At 40.0% G+C, this 17,548-nt stretch overlaps 1 protein-coding gene across 1 annotated transcript; it reads right to left on the bottom strand.

Moving 5' to 3' along the window:
• Positions 1-1,982: 1,982 nt before the first annotated feature.
• On the bottom strand, positions 1,983-16,274 carry ticrr (TopBP1-interacting, checkpoint, and replication regulator). The gene is made up of 21 exons (XM_020079280.2): positions 15,217-16,274; positions 14,523-14,754; positions 14,053-14,285; positions 13,139-13,373; positions 12,630-12,768; positions 12,346-12,473; positions 11,953-12,156; positions 11,648-11,793; positions 11,270-11,364; positions 10,893-10,986; positions 10,691-10,773; positions 10,303-10,533; positions 9,227-9,314; positions 8,874-8,946; positions 8,608-8,739; positions 8,363-8,453; positions 8,176-8,234; positions 7,046-7,323; positions 4,606-6,796; positions 3,901-4,023; positions 1,983-2,695 (listed from the first exon to the last, which is right to left on the bottom strand). The coding sequence occupies exons 1-21, from the start codon at positions 15,877-15,879 to the stop codon at positions 2,577-2,579; spliced, it is 5,637 nt and encodes a 1,878-aa protein (XP_019934839.2). The 5' UTR covers positions 15,880-16,274; the 3' UTR covers positions 1,983-2,576.
• Positions 16,275-17,548: the final 1,274 nt, after the last annotated feature.

Below are 17,548 nucleotides of genomic sequence, written 5' to 3'. Positions count from 1 at the left end.
ACCTTTAGAGTTTTTATCACAACTGAAGGCTGCCACAGGTTCTCGGTCAGGTTTGGAAGGTGAGGGTGAGGTGAGGGGTATTCAGCTGCAACATGCAACTTCACCACTAGATGTCAGTAAATTCCACACACTGAACCTTTAAAATCATCAGGTGCTACCGTCACCTGCTCCTGAAAACAGACAAATCCCCACACATATTTGCAGATCGTGCTTTTGTATATGCCACAGCAGAAGGGTAGCAAAAGTGACATGTAAAAGAACTGCCAATTGAGAGGCCACCTGAGCAAACTCATGACTGGTACGTATTTTCAGCTCCTGAAGCAAAATTACATTTCAGCCATTCATCTCAAAGTATGCGTTTACAGATTCATCTATACATTTACAGATATAATTAAACTTTCAAATCTAAATATAAGATATATTCTTTGCACATTTAACTTTTTTTTTTTTACATCGGATTACACACATGGATTCTTAATACGTATTTGCAAAATCCGATTACACATTCGGATCTATTTACAGATCCATGTACACGTTCACAAATCTCATTACACATGTGGAGATTCTGTTAAACATTCACAAATCTGATCACACGCAGATGGAGACTCACATTTGTCAATAGTTTTGCCCCATCGCCGTATGAGTTTGTGACACAAAGAATGTGCTTTAAATAAAAAAAAGAGCGGTAAACCAAATGGAAAATATTGAACTCGGGTGAACATTAACCATGTGAAAGATAAGAAAAAACAAATAAAATATAACTGTGATACATTTAGAGTACCTATAAAATGTATTCGGGTGTACAACACTTAAAAAAAAGCAGATGGCAACAAGCTTTTGTTTCAAAGATAAACACAAACAATAAAGCAAATTTCTACACATTTATTCCAGTTAGCTAATCTATTAATAGCTAAATATTTACCCTGTTTACTGATGTGAGCTGTAAAATAGCATCTTAAATGGAAAACAATTGACTGTAATGAAGGTGGAACATTTGATTATGGGTCACTTACTTCTGTACAGTAAAGTTTCAATGTTGTAAGGTACTTTGAGGGTGACAGGGGCTGGAGCCAATCCCAGCTGACATTGGGTGAAAGGCAGCGTGGACAGGTTGCCAGCCAATCACAGGATCAGCACACAGAGACAAACAATCACACTCCTACAGGCATTTCAGAAATTCCAGTTTACCTTAGATGCTTGAGGGCAAACATGGGAGAACAAACTTGACACAGAAAGACCCCGGTCAATGTTCTTGCTGTGCGGTGACAGTAATAACCAGTGTGACACATTTTTCAATTGACATCTCAAAATATATTTCATTAAATGTTTACTATGTAGATAATTTTTCACTGACACTGCGTTCACCAAAATGAGAGGCTCCTCTCTGTTTCAGGAGTAAACCTGGAGACTTGCTCTTGTCGACCATCTGAACAGGCAAACAACAAGCACGTGAGAGGTGTGTCACCTTACCGGACTTTACAGCAAACAACCGGTGCCTGATGCCAAGCTAATCTGGTGAATACTAAGAAACAATGATATTCTAATACGTAACCCATTAAACAGCTCACAGTTCTGATGAAATACAATATAATTATATTACTGATCAGATCACAATCAGCTTTATAACATTTGGGGCATTATCAACAACCATTAAATAAATAATACAAATTTGATCACAATAAAACCCTGTTAACCTGTGATGTCTGATTGTGTAACATTAAGCTACTGAAAGCATGTGAAGTTAGTTTTAGAGCAGTGACCTTTGAACAGGTGAGTAACTACAGGGTGAAAGGATCAGGTTGTCTTTTATTTGCTTATAGTTGATAAATGAGAATTATAAAAGCCACTCTCAGAAAGAAGAGAGCTGCTTAGTAAAGTGAACTGTTGAGTTGAGTTTTTACTGTATGTTTTTTTCCTGTTTTGGCACTAAGAAAAAAAAGAGTTGTGTTAAAGAAATGTAAAGACAAAAAAAACCCTGTTCAACAGCTTGAAAAAGAAGATGGATATTTATTTACATAAGACTTTGGCAACAGATAACATATTTACAACATGGATCAATCATTAGGGCATACCTTTTACTTAAAAGACATTTTATGACAAGAACAAACAAACTAATAAATAGACATGAATAAAATTTCCTTCAACTACTTTAACTTGATTGTAAATGGCTGATTAAAATCTTAAAAATATCAGTTTCCTGAGGGTTTAGCTTCACACAGGGCCATACTGGAAACATGGGCGGTTTAGAAATAAAAGAAATATGAATAGGGAACCGTCATTTTTAACTACTTGATAGAAATGCATACATTTACAACTCTGTGTTAAACATATGTTAAATCTGAAACAAGTCCTGATAAATACAAAGAGAACAGAAAATGTCAGGGTGAAAAATGTTAGTGGAGGAGACTGAAAGCATCATTCATTCATCTTCAGACTCCTTCAAGTAGTGCTTGAAAGTGGTTCAGATCTGCCATCAAAAGCACTTTGACAAAATAAGGCAAAGAAAGTGTCACAGCTTCATAGTTAAACACAAAATGGACCGTCTCTCTGCTTTGCTTGTCCGACAGTTTAATGGTTCAGTGCAGCAGTCTCTTCCTGCTGTAGGTTTTCCCTTTGTTTGAGCGTCTGACTGGCTGGCTGAAGGGCGAGTGATCCCCTCCATCCATTTCATTCCTCTGCCCTGAAGCAGCCTCATCTACAAAGTTTAGAAAACAATGTGGATTGTTAGTCACGGGATATCAAGTACTTGCCCTGGCCAAGGAGTAAATATGCTTCATGGTGAAAACTATGTGGACATGTAAAGTTGGCTGTAGTTGGAGGCTAGAGTCACAGAGAGTGATTTACGAAATACTAGGGCTGGGGTCAAAATAATCAATGTCATCAATTAAGTAAATACGTAGATTTGGCGCCGAGTCAACGCATGGATTCACCCGCAGAGCAATCTGAAGAGAAAAAAAATTGGCAAAGTTCATCTAAAGCATAGGTCACCAAGAGACAGACCGAGGTCTGGACCGGACGCAGTCGCCGATCAATACAGACCCAAAACTGTTATTACATTTTGATGGAGCGTTTTAACCTGCGCAACTTTTTTCATCTTTACGGTATTAAATCCTGGCAGCACATGGTAGAGTTTACTTCCGTCACTGAACAAGAGAAAGTGGGACCAAAGAGGAAAGGTATTAAAGCTGTTTGGTTGTTAATATTTGTTGAGATTGTTTATATGTGAAATGTAGTTATATATTAACAAAAAAGAATTAAAGGAGAAACTCAAACTACATTTTTTTCTTTTAAATTAAGCACTTTATTTTAAGATGCCTTTTTCAAAAGCTCTTTATTTTTCATTATATGCAAAACTTATTTTACTTGAAACGAGAAAAGAACTGTTCTTTTATTATTATAGTACCCTCCAGTTCAGACATTGTTACAACTACTAGGCTAAAATACTTCACAATATATGCTGCTGAATCATTAGACATTTAGACATGATGTTTCGGGGCCTTTGTTTATCTAAAAAATTATATTTGATACACTCATTACTATATTAAATAATCGTTAGATTAATTGAGAAAATAAATTATCAATAGGTGCAGCCCTACAAAATACACAAAGAAAATTTGGTTAAGTCACTAAAAATCCTGCAGTTCAAGAGAAGAACATGACAAGACAAAGCTCAGAGTCAAAGAGCTTGGACCTGATCAGCATTTGTACCTTTCTGTTATAGATGATTATATAAATGGTATTACATTTTCAGAAAATAACTTAGATTTAATTTGTATAATGATTTACCCGATAGTTCTAAGATATTTTTATGGAGTGGATGTGGGGACACCTTTTTTAACATCTGAATAATCAATTGTGCTTAACTGTCCAAAAAAAAAGTAACTGTAAAAAACATCTTACCTTTATAATTTGGTGTTCTCTTACTGGCAGAACCAGTTTTGAACAACAATGGAGAGTGAGTCAGGGCCAAAATCCCACTCGCGGTCACTGGTTTTGTCACCTTGGAGCTGGGAGGAGTCGCTCCTGAAAAAAAACAGTGACCAGATTTAAGTTTTATTCTGTCACATCTGCAGTCACTCCCATTAATTATTTAGACTGTGGCAGCCCGTCGTATTCGAAGGTTTCATAATGAACCCAAACATTTCTTACACTTCTCATAATAACATGAGTTCTCTAACTTGGTTTGTGCTGCGCTATTTGTCAATAGTTGGCTCATGCTGTCATGCTACCACATGTTCTGGTCCAAAATGTTTTACCATCCACTCAGACCTCATTGTTTCAGCTACAGCTGTGGCTTTCAGAGTAGTTTCTTCTCTAATGAGAGCTTCCGTCTTTCACTCTTTGGTTACTCATAATGTGTTACTTGAGACAATTACTTATGTGGCACTGTGCGTGCACCACCACTACCACCATAGATTGAATTGATTTTTTTGTGGGAAAAAAGCTTTTGTGTGTAAAGCTACAAAACATGTCCTGGTCTTTGCTTTAGATCTCTGAAATTAAATATTTGGTCAGAATGTCAAATTAAATTTAAGTCAACGATGAATTTATCTTCAATACTTTAATTGACTGGGATTAGTTTTTGTTGTAGAGCCCATATTTTACCTGGTTTGATACCTCCATTTGCAGCAGCCCTGACTTTTTCTTCATCACCTCTTTGAGGTTCGGTGTGGTCAGCCTGCTCAGCCAGCTTCTCCATCCAGTGCAAGTCTACCAGAGGAGAAGGAGGAGATCCATCCGCTGGGAATGGGTGTGACTGTTTGGAAGTCAGAGCTAATATTGTAGCTTTGTTGTTTGTTAACTCCTCCGTGTCGTCATTGTCCTGTAATCTGCTAACTCCAAGTTCAGCTTCCTGTAGCAACTCCTCCAGCAGTGGCTCCCCCTTCAGGCCACGATCTCTGCCTGCAAACACTCCAACATGAGCTCTCTTTCTGCGAGGCCAACTGTTGAGATTGTCTGGAGTCACCTTCCCCACGCTCTGAGGGGAAGGAGTTAGGGGGATTATCTCTGGAATTGTCACTGGGGGAGACATTGTTCCTCCAGGATGCCGTGTAGGGGTGTAGGACTGGCAGATGTATGTTTGGACACTTCCACCCTTTCCAGGTGTGCTTTTGGCCGGAGTGACATGAGTGCAGATAGATGGTGAGACACATCCAGGTTCTCTATGTTTAGAAAACAAAGCCAAGGGGCTGTCCAACTGAAAAGATTTTACACCAACTAAAGGGCTCTGAGTACCAGGTCGAGGACCTCCATCTGGTGCAAAATCGCCTGCATTCATGGAGTCTGTGCGTTTGAATTTGAGCTTAGGAAGTCCAGATGTTTGCATTTCCATCTCTACTTGGTAAGTCAAAGGGTTTGGAGTACCCGTGCCCTTCTGTCGTCTTGCGGGGCCTCTAGGAGTGGAAAAACGAGGGGAATCATTTCCATACCCCAAACGAGCAGCAGCCTCCCTCTGCTGGCGGTCAGGCGTCTGCCGGAAGCCGTAGTTTCGCCCGGGTGTACCTTGGTGCAGCACAGATGGTTTAGGTGAGGCTGTGCTTGACAGAAAGTCTTCACCCGACTTCGAAATCTTTCGTGAAAAACTAATGTTCATCTTGAGCCCACCACTAAACTGGGTCTTTACAACTTCTGCATCAACAATATCCATACTATCATCGTCTGTGGTAGCAGAGTTAAAATGTGATGAGTTTAATTGCTGTGAATCAGTATGAGAACTAGAGTCAGTGTCAGAGGACTGGCAGGGTTCAGTCTGTGCCTCTCTGTTTGTATCTGACTGCATGGGTTTTTCCACAAAGTCACAGCTCTCAGCAGATTCTGAGTTTAGCTTGGAGGGAACATTCTCACCAGACTGGGATCTTAAGTTATGTCGAGTGGTTCTTGCATCTTGACCCGAACTCCTTCTTGTCAGGCAATTTGCTGGAGACTTTACTGTAGTATCTGATCCTTCTGTAACAGTACCACTTCCTTGTGTGAATGCTGCTTCACACGGGGATGCACTGTTTGAAATTTTGCCTGGAGTCCTTCCAGAGCGGGTAATCATTTGATAAGTAGGGCTAGGGGTCCTGGTTTGAGCTCTGGTGTTGGGTTTAGGGGAGAGGTGTTGTCGAGGGGAATTGGATTGTGGAGGTATTGCCAGCAGTGCGCCATTTTTTTCAGGCGTCTTCATCCTGTTGTGACCCTTTTCCTGTGCCAACACAACACTACTTAAACTTTCAGAAACCCTCACTAGACTTACATGACAAGTCTTCTCTGGGGTCTTGAAAATGTCTCTTTTAGTATTTTTGTTTTTGACAGGACTGCTGAACTTGTTGGGTGTGTTCAGCTGTCTTGGAGACCTTCGGGATGAAATACAAGGTGACTCTGGTACTTTGAAGGTGGTGCTGTTCTCCACCAGACTAAGCTTCCGAGGAGATGGAGACCATGTGACACTCTTCTTGGGAGTCTTGGAAACTGGGCTACTGAGCAGATGTGATCCAGAGGAGGAACTGCATTCAACCAAGGCTTTGACTGGAGTCCTAAGAATACCCTTCAGAGGGCTTCTCATAGGGCTTTGCTTAGTTGGTGTCTTTACAACTAGAGTCCGCCTGGCTGGTGATCTGAAGGGACTGCCCCTCAGAGACAAACTAAGCTCATGAGAGCTTCCAGCAACAGGACTCTCTGCAACAGAGAAAACACTGATCCTGGATGAAGGTGGAGTTTTGGGGGTTCCTCGGGTCCTGGATGTTTTCGGAGTTCTGTTCCCAGGAACATCCATCTCACGTCTGCTGGGCGACTTTGTTGGAGTTTTATTTGGGCTCTAAAAACAAAAACAGAAAGGTTTTTTTTTTTTTTTTAACTCATGTTTAACATGAATGCAGTGTTGACTGTGTACCCTTTTACTTTGTGAACTGACAGTTTTTATCATGAGAAAAATAAAAGTGAGCTAATTAGGGGGGTGTTCAGCATATTGGGATGTCAAGAGGAGGTGTGGAAATAATTGTCTTTAGGTGCATACACTGATGCATGTGATATTTTCAGTCACTCGAATTACTACTGGAGAACTTACCTCAAAGACACTGGAGTCTGTGTACAGCCGTGATCTGGTGGCTCTTGCTGCTCCACTCTGGTCAGAGAGATGACGAGGGGAATCAGTAGCCCCAAAAAGAAGTCGCATGGGAGACCGGACTGATTTTACGTTGAGCTCGCAGATTTTGCCATCACTGAGAGTCAGCTGGGATGCAGAGAGAGCCCTGTCTAGATTGCGTGAGCGAGGTTGAGAACTTGAGTAGAAGGTGTTTGAGTATCCTCGAGCAAACTTCTTAATCCTGGGGCTCCTTCTTAGATCTGATACAAAACAAAGATAAAATAATCAGCATGCTTTTAAGAAACTTAAGGCACTTTTCTACTGGTCAGAAACCCACTAACATCTGGCTTTTGTTTGCAATGGGAATGGATACACTGAGCATTTACTCCGGTGTCAAATGACTGGATACAGGTTTTAGTCGGTTACGGCTCGAATTGACAGTGATGGAAATATGACGTCCACATGAACAAGCTAATTTCTTCCTTATTTTAGGAGTCCAGACGCTGCACCTTTTCTGGCACGATATTACAACTTCCGGTCGTTAAATAGCCATGGACGTTTGTGCACTCATTGTTTAACAAATTGGGAACAACATGGAACAGTAACTTTTTTCTTCGTATCATTCAAGATGCAACACTGGAAAGACAACAAGATGTTAAAGCTTCTCAGTTTCTGGCACGTCGAGCAGGACTCAGCAGGGAAAAACCCCACAAGAGGTAAACTTAAACCTTTAGTGGCAATGGGATAGGCATCAATCACCTTTTTGGTGGATTTACGGGTGTTTAAAAAAAATACTTATCTCCACTTATTTTGGTACGACAGAGACACAACACAGGCTTTTAATGAGGTCAAATTTCACCTTTCAGTTTAAAAGAAATGATTAATTTCTAATTTAACAATATTAAATGTTCAAGAAAAGTACCAATTCAAGACAATCAAATTTCAAAATACACTTTAAATATATTTTCCTAGGATATATATTTACTTAAGCTAGCTTTATAAATAATATTAGCTGTCTGAATCTTTAAGAAAGTATTTACTGTGTTATATAGTATTTTTTACATTCAGGTCGATATATTTGGTGTTTAAAAAGGAATAAATCAGTCAAATACCGTCTGCAGGTTTCACTGGTGACTCTTCCACAATGCACTCCTCATTTGGGAGAGATCCCCTGGTTAAAAAGAAAATCCACATTTTTACTTTGCAATAATTAAAAACAACAAGTGTTTTTTCATTATACATTCATTGTCTGAACTCAACAAATATCAATAAGGAAAACTGTCAATAACTCAAACATACCTTCCCATTTTCTGCTGGTAAAGAAGGCGACTAGACACTTGCTTGTGATGTGGCGTCTCACACACCTTCTTTGTGAGAAGTTTGTGTCTCTCTGAAAAGGAAGAACAACAAGTTGCCTGCTAAATCACTGAACTGAAAGCAAAGCTCATTTGAGGGGTTTTATCCCGCCAGATATTCTATCTTCTATTGATTAGTAAACTTCACTACAGTATATATTTAAATCTGTTATGCTGTTATCAATTTACCATCAGACTCATTAGATCGCTTGCGTTTCAGTCCTTCCACAGCAGAGACAGACTGGCTCCTTGGCAGCTTGGCTTTCTTTGAGGGTGAAACAATCTCTTGGTTGAACAGGTTTCTTCTCACCTTGGTCACCTCTGTGGATAATCAGAACATGGTCTGTATTTGGGAATGTGATATCAAGATGATACTGCTAAATCAGTACTATTTTCTGGGGCTGGCAAAAGTTTCACACCCACAGTGATTACATTTGATGTGATACAGAACATACCTTGTGTTTCTTGTTTCTGAGGTTGTGGTTGTGCGACAGGCTTTTCCAAGGCAACACACACCTTTGACTTAGACTGATAAAAAAATAAAAGTGCATGTAAGATAACTTTGATTAGAATGCTGAAATAACAAAATACACAAGTGCAAATTAAATCTCACGTCTCTTGATTGGGTGATGTTCAGAACACTTTAGATTAATTAGTAACAATTCAAGATATTGTGAGAAGACTAGCTGCTCAAGGTTAATGCTCTAAGAGAAACCTTTATTAGTCCTACTGAGTAATTTCCCAAGTGTAATAACAATTTGCCCCAAATAACAATCGTGGGTTATTAAAGTATGTATGATCATCTTACAGCTCTTGTAGTCTTTTTGGGCATCTCTATTTGACGAAGACTCTGAGATGATTCAGTCATGCTGCGATGACGAGTCAACATCCCACTCCTGTGAGCAAAAGAAAACACTTATGTGGACATGTACCAAGCACAGTATCTACATCATAAGTCTTAATCAGACACCTGACTCAAAAATTTCAGTTACTATTAGGTTCGGGTACGTTCACCAGTACTCCACAGTACTTTTTTCGGTACTTACTCTCACTGTATAACAAAAACATTTCTGACCAGGGTCTGTTCTGCATCAAGAATCACAAGGCTGCCTCCTCCTTCAAATTTCGTGCCGCCTCTGCTTTCTGACAAAATTCTAGCACAATGAAAACCGCTTATAGTGATCACGTTTGTCCCAGGAAAAATCACCACTAAAAGTGGTTGATTACTATAAAATAATTGTGTAACTTCTGTAAAATAGTCCCAGGACTTGAGGCAAAGGTACCAGCGTGCACACACTCTGTCTCTCTCTCTCTCACAGACTCAGCTGATGTCTCTGACCCATTAGTTTGAATGTTGATTTGTTTGAAATGACGCCACAATATCAAAACTGATCACCACATAATGATTGATACTTTTCTCCAATGAGTCAAATCTTTCTTCATAGCCAGTAAAAAATTACCATCCAAACATGTTTTAGAAAAGACCCAAGTGAACACTGTGAGCGAACATAGTGGAGCTGTGCATGGCTCCCTGGGTGTCTGCGCAATCTACTCGACATTGTTCTGAATGATCAAAAATTAGCTTGGCTTGATCATGTTCCAAGGGGGATCACGTGGTCTTGCTCCCTTGCTCCCTTGCTCTTTATCTACTTTCTCTTTCACAGGTAACGAAATTTGGCACTGATTGAAATTACTTGAATCGGTACATGGTAGTACAAACGTAATTCGGTCGGTACCCAACCCTAGTTACTATGATTCAATTCCGATCACATTCAATTCCATATTCATTTCTTTTTTTTGTTGTTGTATAAGTTTTTGAAAAGTTCCAGGCCTGTTTTGTCATGACCAAACAGCGTCTTTGCATAAATAATAGTCTCGTCTCACCTCCTTTTGCTGGCTGAGCGATTTCGGAGGTCCTGCAGGCAATTTTTGCCATCTGAAACCAGGCTGCGTGTGGAAAAGGGCGATGAGCAGGTTGAAGGAGAAGCGCTGTCCTTGGCAACTGAGTCATCGCTGAAGAAATCAGGAGGCAGAACAGCCACCAAAGCCTCAGGGAGCTGGTTTCCCAGACTGTTGTAAATGTCTGCAAGCACCCTGGGGACAGCAGTCAGGAACCTGCCATGATGTGGAAAGGTTCGTTAGATTCTTACAACTATAGATGAGAAATATTTGGCTCATTCAGAATCAGTGCTTCCCATTATAACTCGATAGAGAGTTACAGATTGGTCCTTTAGCATTTTTATTATCCATCTTAGAAGAATCAGCTTTTTACCCTGGAAGAACATCGTCTTGAAGAAACCTTGTCAGGCAACCTGGGTCTTTGGTTAGAGAGATTATCCTGAGCATTTCAGCCACCTGACAAACAGAAGTTGGAATTTAGCAGAAACTAAATGCTGTGTTGCACGGTTCCTTTTTTGATCTTTGCTTTACACAAAAAAGATTACCAAGAGAGTACTCAGTAGTGACCATCTCACCTCTTCTGCCATCTGTTCGACATCCAGTGAGTCAGACTGCTCCGAGGAGGAAAGTCTGCACAACTCCAACCTCAACACCCCCTGAAGCTGGCACCTAGAGCAGAACAACCTTTTATTGGTGCCTCAATAAAACTGTGTAATGTAAAAAATTATAAAACTGACTGAAGGATAGAATAACAGTGTGGATATTTTTCAAGGAAGAATAGTAGATATCAGGAAGGACAAGCCACAAACAGACACACATGTCTTTTAAGGTTCACACATTAGAGATTGAGTAACCAAAATAAGAGATTTAAGGAGCAGGTCAGTGAGCTGAGTTTTATACTTTTTGTTGCCTAAAAAACACAAGGTAAGATTCTGGATTAGATAATACTCACTCTCTGACTTTACTATCAACATCAGCAGCAGTGCCATAGAGCTGCCTCACTGATTTGCTCGTCTTGAGGAGATGCTGCTGAACGAAGGTGTTTGTCTGTGAAGAAGATGTTAGACATACAATTTAAACACAGTGCAACTGTTGAGCTGTTGGCTTTAATGTGTTTTATGTGATGCACTGAATGCTTTCATTATCCTGATAAGAACAGGTTCAGCATCCGTTAACATAAAATTGTTATTTACCTTACAGTTGACAAGTACATTTGAAATGTCATATTGCAAGATCTTCAAATCTACAAACTTACAGCAGTTATTGACAACTGATAGCGCAATGTATGATTATCTACAGCACTACCACTTTATCTAATCTATAAGCACACCTCCATATGTGATTCTGCTCCAAGAAAGGTTTTCACAGCAAACAGGAGCTGCTGGACCGCAGTGAGAATGGACAAGTCTCTGTCTGTCAGAGTCTTATCGTAGCTGGACTTCAGATGGGACAGGAGCTCCTCCTCATTAGTGAAACCTGGGTAACGGTGGGAAGATACAATACTTATTGTATCAAAACATTTAGTTTAACACTTCCAGAAAAACATATTGCCTTCTTTAAGGAAAAGAGACTATTAGTTAAAGCAGGGTGATAATCTGAGTAGTTGTACTGTAAAGTTCTGCAAGAGATACTCACTGATGGCTTTTGCTCTCCCAGATTTGTTTCTGTCACTTGAGTGTCTCTTCCCCTGTCTATCTGGCACCTTGCTCTCTCCCCCCAGCTGCTCGGCCTCGGCCTGGTTCTTTTGGGCCTTCACATTCAGCCGTGCCACATTCAGCATCTGCAGGGAGCGGCTCATGGTCTTCATCTTCTGTTTCACTGGTGTGCGCTGGGCACCACCTGTAGATCGAAGGTGGGAATTGTTACAGAGGAAAATAACATTTGCTGGGGTATTAAGATCTTGATAATACAAATACAAAGTGATACATTTATTTACTTTTATGTTTTACAAACAGTCTTCTTTATCTTGACAGAAAGCTAAAAATAAACTTAAAAAGATGATAGAGAAAAGAGATAAAGATGACATACGTTTTTTGCCCCTCTTGTTGTCTGTACCCTTGGACGTCTGGTAAAGTTCAGCCAAACCACTGATGAGCTCCTGCTGTAGGACAGACAACTCCTCCTCTTCTCTCTGCTCTGGCACTGCATGCAACAATCTGCCGAACCAAGTGAGGAAAAACATCAACACCAAGTGAGTATTGTGACAGGGTTGACTTTGTTGTAGGTTGATTTGTGTCCAGTGGTATATCACTCTTGCTTTTAAAGGAACAATAATTATTTATAGAAAAACTGTGAAATCAGAATCTACATACCGCATCGATTCCATCAAATGAGAGCTCACTCCTGACTGGTCCGATTGAGGAAACCAAGTCTCCAACACGCCGGTAGTCAGTTGGCATTGATCGACCTCCTGCTGAGCCCACTCAGAAACTGGTTGATCCCTTACCTTTTCTGAAAAGTAAACGAACAAACAAATGGACAATCCAATAATGAACACAAAATTAAACACTTATGTTTCTTTCAATATTTGCTATTGTAATCAGGGCATACACACACATACAGCACATTATATAAGCACATAACATAGACAAACTCGATTGAAATCTCTTAATCGTGTTTTTAACAGGAATTCACCAAGACAAAAGAAGACAATTTTCTGGTGGAAACATTTTTTACTTGTCATTACTTGGACAAACAATGTGATGATGACACAATTTTAAACTTATCTCAAACCTAATTTGGCAATTCTGCCTGGAATCTGTCTGCAATAATGGATAATATACCTGCTTAGCCAATTTATGAGTCTAGGTCTAAACCTTACCATCGACAATGTCACCATCCTTCTCCATGATGTCATACACTACTCCAAGAACACTGCTCACAACATCTGGCAGGTCAGTGGATGTCTCAGCTGTGGAAGAGTCAATGTTCTCTGTGGTCAGAAGTGTGTCGTGTTGAGTGACTCCAGGCTGGAGAATGGTGAGCATAGCTGTAGAGTGTGACATTGGGGAGAGGACGGCTGAGCACACCAGGCCGCTGTCTATCACATCAGCAAGCTGGAGAGTGAATAAGTGGGAGAAGTAAATCAGTAAACTTACATAGAAAAGAAGAAAGAGATTTCAGAACAGAATATCTTTGCAAATGTTTATTTAGACATTTAGACTGGATGCAATATATGCTTGTTTATATCCATAAGACAGGGTGCAATGTTTGCATGCTTCTCCCTTTAGAGTCGGATGAAACGGGTGCCTCTTATCTACGATGTCACCATTTTCAAGACATGTTATTGTTAGAAAACAGTGTTTTGCTGAAATACTCTCAGGAAAGGGGAAACACATTATGAGAAATGCAGTTTGTTAGTTTTCTGTTGGCTTGGCCAGCATAAGAGTTTTAAAAGTAGCGTTTCAGACAATGGCTGACAATCTAAACGAGGGGAATGATATTGAAGCAGATTGCAAAAAGAACAATGAAAATAACAATGAAGAAGATACAGACCCAGACAACGTTCCTGACATATACAGTTGATATGATGATAATAGCATCTAAAAGACATTGAATTATCCAATGATATCATAGTATAGCAAAAAATTTATAACTGGAAGAAGGAAGCACATCACCAGCACCTGCTGTTTATAGATATATTGTTATTCTCTGCTCTTAGCAGTTTACACTGCATCAGGGCCTTAACCCCTGAACCTTAATGTAAAGGGCCACTGTAATTCTTGGATATCTCACCATGTGAAGAGCGTGAGCAGATAGTTCCAGAAGGAGATGTTGGAAGGCAGCAGCTCCCTGGTCACTTCTGCTGGAGGACTGAATCACCCATGACTCTGTGGACACTTGGGTCAGAGATGAGGCATCCCAGCCCTGCAGTACTCCTTTCATACACACTTCCACCGACTCAGGGAGAAGTCTCTGTCTGCGTGACACTGGCTCAACCATGAGGTCACAGCTCTGTGTCACACCACCTTGTTGGATAAAGAATAACACACACATATATAATGCAAATTTATTTTTAGCTTTGTGTTTAATGTGTTTAATTTCACTTGCTTGCCATTTCTTCATATCTCATCACTTCTTTTGTGTTTGGATCATGTTCAGATCGTCTTTATAATCTTATATAACAGTTTTTAGCGGCTGTACTATTTTGGACATGTTTAAGTCATCAACAGGTGATAGTTGGAGTTCACCTCCTTGTTACCAACCTTGCTCCCACCGCAGAATACCCTCAATGACAGGGAAGGCCAGACGGTAAAGCCTCTCAGAGGACAGCAGATATCCAATCCCAGACTTGAATGTGAAGGTCTCTGGCCTGAAGCCTGTCTCCTGAATGCAGCAGAGGTTCAGCAGTGCAACCACAGGGATCACTCGACCACCCACCTGAGCCAGGACCTCACACAGCTTGTCAGAGCCGATACAGTCCTCACACCTCTGCACCTGCAGTAAGACAAATGGTGGCAATTGTTTATGTCAATCTGAAAAGGATTTAAAGAGCCACTGAGACAGGTAGGTATCTGTCAGTAAAGGTTAGATGTTTATAGCCATGTTTCACACCGACTAGATACAAGGTTGAGAGTTATATATGGATTAATGCCTTGACTGTGAAGCTGTTTGAAGATCCAACTTTTTTGATAAAAACAAAATCACAAAAGTATTATTGGTAAATGTACTTTCTCTTAAAATAAAGGCTTTCAATCAAAACACAAAATGATATGTTATTACATCTTTGATTATAATGACTATCAAATAAAACTTGACCATCTGATGCATAATTTCAATATCCATTCTAATTATTTTGTTATCAACCCACTGTTAGTTAAGACATTACCAATATTAACAAATCATTCACTTTGTTATCAAACACTGAATCATAATCATATTTCTGTTTAAACACCTCACCTGGACATGCGATGTACTATCGATCCAGTGCAGCACAACCTGTCTCTGAGCCAGCATGTCCTGAAGACCCTTGGATATGATGTGATCTGTCCCATCTGTAGGCAGGTCTTGGTTCCCCAAAGAAAGATAGTCCAGCAGCTGCATCCTGGTTCGTGGACACTCAGAGACCACAAACACCACATTCCTCCCGTGGCTTGAAACATCCTCCTCCTGTGAAACACTAGGCTTCCCAGCTCGGCTCGACTTCCTGGGTCTCAGGTACAGTTTAGTGGGAGAGGTGATGTCTGGTCTGTCCCACTGGAAGTCTAACAGTGTTTCTTTGAGAGCGTTTTGAACTGAAGCAGACTGACAGACTTGCTGCTTTTGCTGCTGAGAAGGCCACTGTCTATCCTTCACGTCAAACTTACCATCAAACTCCAACTCAAAGTCCTCAAAGGTTTTGTGCCTTAGCTCCTTGAAGTCAGATCCCCTTGATATGAGGCTGGCATTACGTCCACTCCTAGACTGGAAGAATTTATAGCCCCAGCGCAGCTTCTCAAATCCGTACTTGTAACCGAAATGCAGCAAAATCTGCAATATTCCTCGTTTCATTAAATGGTTCCTGACATCCAGCTGATCTCCATAATCCACATCGATGACAAAGACCAAGTTGTGTGAAGCCATTGCGTCCAATGCAGCGTCCACAGAGACAGAGTGTGGCTCAGATCCTCTTTCTCAACGATGAGCCATGAAGACAGATCGGCCTCGATGAATTATCTTTAACTCCAGTGTCACTGCATTCATTTATCTTACAGGCTGCGCATTCAGTGTGGGTACGGAGACGCCATTTACAGCTGCCAATACCAGTTAGCTAACTTCAGCTAGCTGTCGTACAGACCGAGAATAAAGTTTTGCAAGTTAGCTTCAGCCAGCGTGACGCAGTTAGCTTGACATGACCGGCTCATAAGCAGAAAAGAGACGCGTTCCAGGTTATTTAAATATTGTTAAGAGTGACGGTGACATTATTCACTGAACTAAACTTTACGTTCGCCATTTTCTCTTCGTTAACCGTTCGCGCTCCCTGAACGAGAGCCCTCCCCTTTACTGTCATTTGTTACCTCCTCTGACAACAACCATCTGATTGGTCCAAAAATAAGACAAACGCCAAGTGTCAATAATACTGTGTTTTCATTGGATAAATGCACCATCAATCAAATCTGGACCGAACAGTGAAAGTCACATGATACGAGAAGCCAGGAGGGACAAATGACTGACGGACACCGTGCGCTTGCATTTAACTTTTAAAAACACTTTCTTCTTGACGACGTAGACATGATTAAAAATGTTAATGACATAAATAACAATACAAGTAGTGGCATTGACTGTTAATAATTGCATATATATGGGAATCTAAAATACAAATATATAAATAAATACATTTGAGATGAAGAGATGAATATAACTTGCTGTGTAGCAGCCGCAGGGAGGACCGTCCAAAAATCTGTATCAGTAAAAGTAATAAATAAGTAAACATGCAATACAAAAACATTAATGGCATGCAAATAATATATATACAGTGTAAACGGAATGTATACAGTGTGATCAGAAAGTCTAACAGTATCAAACATTACCTATCAAAAGATGTTGAAATAATAAAACGATAATGATAAATAAATGAATAAATAAATTGAAAGAAAGCTTGAAAGTAAGAATCTATTACAAATACACAAAATGAAAATAATCCACACAGCAACGATACAATTATAGAAATATCTTGCAATCAAGGCTGGAATGAAAGAGACAAAGATAAATGGGCAAAGGGGCCACTGATGACTTGCTCTGGTTTGCCAAGTAAGCAGTGAGAAAAGGAACTTGGCATCCTCAACCATTATTTCTCTCATTGCCTAAAATGGAAAAACTCTTATTCAGAGCAACAATTAGCTTTGATGCACAGTCTCAGATCTTTTCATTGGTTTCTCAACATTTTCAAAGTATGATTCACCAAAAGAGACTACAAATTACACTGTACGGCATTTTGAGAATATACTAACACATCTGATATTTTTACTGTGAGGTTTGCCTGCATTCATGTGCAAGGCAGAATAATAATGCATACAAGATATAAATAAACAACTTTATTAATAATCTTTTCAAAATCTTAAAGGTACAGTGTGTAGAATTTTGTGATATCTAGTGTTCATGTTGCATGTTGCAGCTGAAAACCCCTCACCCTCCCCTTCTAAACATGAAAAAGAACCTGTGGTGAGCTTCAGTTATTGTAAAAACTCAAAAGGTGTTTAGTTTGTCCAGTCTGGACTACTGTAAAAAAACATGGTAGCCTCCGTAGAGAGGA

Source organism: Paralichthys olivaceus, chromosome 7, assembly GCF_024713975.1.
Source record: "Paralichthys olivaceus isolate ysfri-2021 chromosome 7, ASM2471397v2, whole genome shotgun sequence".
Taxonomy (NCBI): domain Eukaryota; kingdom Metazoa; phylum Chordata; class Actinopteri; order Pleuronectiformes; family Paralichthyidae; genus Paralichthys; species Paralichthys olivaceus.
This window is presented reverse-complemented; position numbering and strand designations above follow the sequence as displayed.

Bases quoted from the DNA above. Each gene is read 5' to 3' on its own strand.
- ticrr (XM_020079280.2), bottom strand. From the start codon at position 15,879: ATGGCTTCACACAACTTGGTCTTTGTCATCGATGTGGATTATGGAGAT. The intron at 8,454-8,607 runs GTAAATTGATAA...CTTCCTTTTCAG, and splicing joins GCGATCTAATGAGTCTGATG to AGAGACACAAACTTCTCACA. The intron at 2,696-3,900 runs GTAAGATGTTTT...TAAACTTTGTAG, and splicing joins GAGAACACCAAATTATAAAG to ATGAGGCTGCTTCAGGGCAG.